Source organism: Magnolia sinica, chromosome 4 (genome assembly GCF_029962835.1).
Source record: "Magnolia sinica isolate HGM2019 chromosome 4, MsV1, whole genome shotgun sequence".
Classification (NCBI taxonomy): domain Eukaryota; kingdom Viridiplantae; phylum Streptophyta; class Magnoliopsida; order Magnoliales; family Magnoliaceae; genus Magnolia; species Magnolia sinica.
In genome coordinates, this window is record NC_080576.1 from 101,236,189 (window position 1) to 101,240,050 (window position 3,862).

Below are 3,862 nucleotides of genomic sequence, written 5' to 3' on the forward strand. Positions count from 1 at the left end.
GTTTCACATTAGTTAGGAGCTGTTCTTCACCCTTCTATTCCTGAACCACGAAATCTGATCTCACAGGAGGCCATTCCACCCACGACACGATCACGTCGGGCCCACACGGTCGACATCCACCCCATTCCATCAACTGAGTGCAGAAGGGAGCGCAACCCTGTTTATACACCAAGCCTTCCGCCTAGAATGGCAGATGGGGACACAAGGTCGGAAGGTATAGGAGACTCTCCCTGCCCTCACCATACTTCAGGCGACGAACACCATCAGCCGAACCCGCAGCCAACATATACGAGGACACACAGATGGGAGTTGCCGCTTTCACAGCTTTCACACAAATGGCGGCAACTATGCAGCAGCAGCAGGCTGCCTTCATGCAGTAGCAACAAGACTCGCACGCTTTAATGATGGAAACCCTGCAAAGTCATGGGGGAGCGTCACGTGATACGGAGGTACGAGGCGCCGACATATTCGAGCGTTTCTTAAGGCTTTGACCACCGACTTTCGGGGGAGCGCCTGACCTGGTTTAGGCCGAACATTGGCTGGCAAGGATTGCCAAGATGATGAGACCGTTGGAGTGCTCCGACGCTCAAAAGGTCAGCTGGGCCACATACCTTCTTGAGGGAGAGGCCGAGACCTGGTGGAAAAGCGTACAAAGAAGTGTGCCAACTGGGTACGCCTGGACCTGGGCTGGCTTCAAAACAAAGTTCCTGGAGAAGTATTTTTCACGGTCGTGTCGCAGCGAGAAGATTGCGCAGTTCTTGAAGTTGGAACAAGGAAGTTTGACAGTCACCCAGTATGAGGTGAGATTTGATGAGCTATCACGATACGTACCTAAGGCCCTCGAGGATGAGGAGTACAAACTGGAGAAGTTTAAAGAAGGACTGAAGCCCGGGATACAATCTCGGCTATGCACTTGGGATTTCGGGGACTTCCCAGAATTGGTGGACAAGGCAATGCGCTTGGAGAAAGATTTTGAGCGCACCGTCCACTCCAGCCAGCCGACTCGGGATGCCCCGTTCCGACCAAGGCAACCTCTTCCTGCTCCGCCCATCCCTGCGGGGAAACCTAGACCATTGGTCTCATGAGCGCCGCCTTTTCCCCATGGCGGAGGCTGTGGTTACTGTGGAAAGGCGAACCACAACACCCAGGCTTGCTTCCAGCGGATGAGAGATCAGGGTATTCCGCCCCGGATGCACCGACCAATGCAGAACCAGACAGCAGCAAGGGCAGTGCCTAAGCCTCAACAGCCCAAGCAAGGGCCCCCACATTAGCCGAGGGCTCCCCCTGCGCGAGTATATGCTGTCGCCGCCACAGAGGCTGAACAGGACTCCCTCCAGACCATTCATGGTACCACCCACATTAACAGTACCCCTGTACTCACTTTATTTGATTCTGGTGTAACTCTATCTTTCATTGATTCTGCTATTGCATCTAGATTAGAACTGAACACAACTCGGATGCATGCCCCCTTAATTGTAGCATCCCCTATGGGTAAATTTGTAGAAACTAATAAAATGTGTAGAGCATATCCCCTCACGCTCGCGAGTCGCGAGGTTACTGTGGACTTAATTATCATGCCAATTAAGCAGTTTGACATCATCCTCGGGATGGACTGGCTCACGTTGGTACGTGCAGTCATGGATTGTCGCAACAAAACGGTGACAATATCCATCCCAGGGTGTGCCTCCTTCACCGTGAAAGGAGGGGGCAGGCGCCGAGAGTTTGAGAGCTTACAGGCTCTAGAGGAAGCCGAGTCAGCAGAAGTCACCATTAGTCGGATACCAGTAGTACGAGATTTTTCCAAAGTATTCCAAGAAATACCAGAGCTACCCCCTAGAAGAGCGATAGACTTTTGCATCGACCTCAAGCCAGGGATTGCTCCTATATCACTCCCTCCCTTTCGCATGCCACCTTGCGAGATGAAAGAGTTAAGGAGTCAAATTGATGAGCTGCTCGCTCAGGGCTTTATCCGTCCCAGTGTTTCTCCCTGGGGAGCACCGGTCTTCTTTGTTAAGAAAAATGATGGATCGATGCGTCTCTGTATAGACTACAGGAGACTGAACGATGTAACAATCAAGAACAGATATCCCCTACTGCGTATCGACGATCTATTTGATCAGTTGAAAGATGCCAAGTACTTCTCCAAAATAGACTTGCGGTTAGGATATCACCAGCTGAGGATCAGGGATGAGGACATCCCGAAGACGGCCTTCAGAACTCGTTATGAGCATTACGAGTTCCTGGTTATGTCTTTTGGTCTCACAAATGCTCCAGCGATTTTTATGAACCTCATAAACTGAGTCTTCATGCCTTACCTAGACTGGTTCGTGATCGTGCTCATTGATGACATCTTGGTCTATTCCAAGAGCCAAGAGGAGGATGAACATCATCTGCGTACGGTCTTAAGTACACTAAAGGATAACCAACTGTATGCAAAGTTGTCCAAATGCGGTTCTGGGAACGAGAAGTGAAATTCTTAGGGCATGTAGTAAAGGCAGAAGGAATAGCGGTCGATCCGGCTAAGGTGGAAGCAATATCTAAGTGGGAACTGCCCACTACAGTGACCGAGGTTCGGAGTTTCCTGGGCATGGTCGGGTACTACCGACGCTTTATTAAGGAATTCTCCAGAACCGCACGATCGCTCAGGCAACTGACGAAGAAGAATGCCCGGTTCACATGGGATGAAAATGCAAAGGCAGCGTTCCAAGAATTGAAGATGAGATTAACTTCTGCGCCGGTTCTCACTCTCCCACAAGAAGGAGAGAAGTTCGTGGTATACAGTGATGCCTCGAAGTTGGGCCTCAGTTGGGTTTTGATGCAGAACGACAAAGTAATCGCTTACGCTTCTCGTCAGTTGAAGAAGCATGAAGAGAACTACCTGACTCATGACCTGGAGTTGGCGGCCGTGGTATTTACCTTAAAGATATGGAGGCATTACCTATACGGAGAAGATTTTCATTTATTCTGCGATCACAAGAGTCTGAAATACATATTCACGTAGAAGGACTTGAACATGCGTCAGCGTCGGTGGATGGAGACTCTTAAAGATTTTCACTTCGAAATCTCATACCACCCCGGCAAGGCAAACTCTGTGGCCGATGCTCTGAGTCGGAAGAAAAAGCACGAATTGGTAGCCACCTTGATGATCAAGGAGTGGGAAATGATGAAATTCGTACAGGACTTCGAAATCCAACTCACCCTCGACGAACCTGATGACTACGTAGCTCTGTTGGCTGCAGAGCCAACCCTGGTCCGACACATGATCTCCATACAAGACCAGGATGAATGGCTCATCAAAATGAAAAGGGAGGTGTAAGAATGAAGTGATGCCTGACTGGAGGGTTGGCGACGACGGTGGTCTTCTGTAACACCCTGAAAATCGGGGGTCGCGTGTACGCTCGACTCCCGAGTTCCCGAGAGTTACTTTTAACCGATTTCATTAATACGTTTAATCAGGTTTAGTTGCGCAGCCTGGAGGTTCCTGGAGCATTAAACATAACCACGCCAGTCTACTGAAATGAGCGAAAAATAAATATACATCTATATACATGTCCAAAAATATGAAAGGGGTGCATATGACGTTGTCCAACAAAATTTCAAAAGAATAACAAGTCCAAAGAATAGAGCTGAGCCCTCCTACTCAGTGATCTAATCCCGCCTCTCAAGCTGGCGGTGAGCCCTCCATTAACTGGTAGTAGGATAACTCGTCCTCCTCATCGAAGCTCGCCTCACCAGGCTCCTCTGCCCCTGAGCCACCTGCATCTATAAATGGGTCTGGTTAGTGTTTTAAAATACCGTCACAGAGTGGGAGTGAGTAATCAATTCAGTGGGTGCTATTATTCTCAAGTTATCACAGGCATCA

The 3,862-nt window shown here is 49.5% G+C and overlaps 1 protein-coding gene across 1 annotated transcript; it reads left to right on the forward strand.

Annotated features, from left to right (window-relative positions):
- The first annotated feature begins 557 nt into the window (after positions 1-557).
- LOC131244241 (uncharacterized) lies at positions 558-1,085 on the forward strand. The gene has a single exon (XM_058243879.1). It carries the CDS (start codon positions 558-560, stop codon positions 1,083-1,085), a length of 528 nt encoding a protein of 175 aa, XP_058099862.1.
- The last annotated feature ends 2,777 nt before the right edge of the window (positions 1,086-3,862 follow it).

Coding starts and splice junctions, on each gene's coding strand:
- LOC131244241 (XM_058243879.1), top strand. CDS start 558: ATGATGAGACCGTTGGAGTGCTCCGACGCTCAAAAGGTCAGCTGGGCC.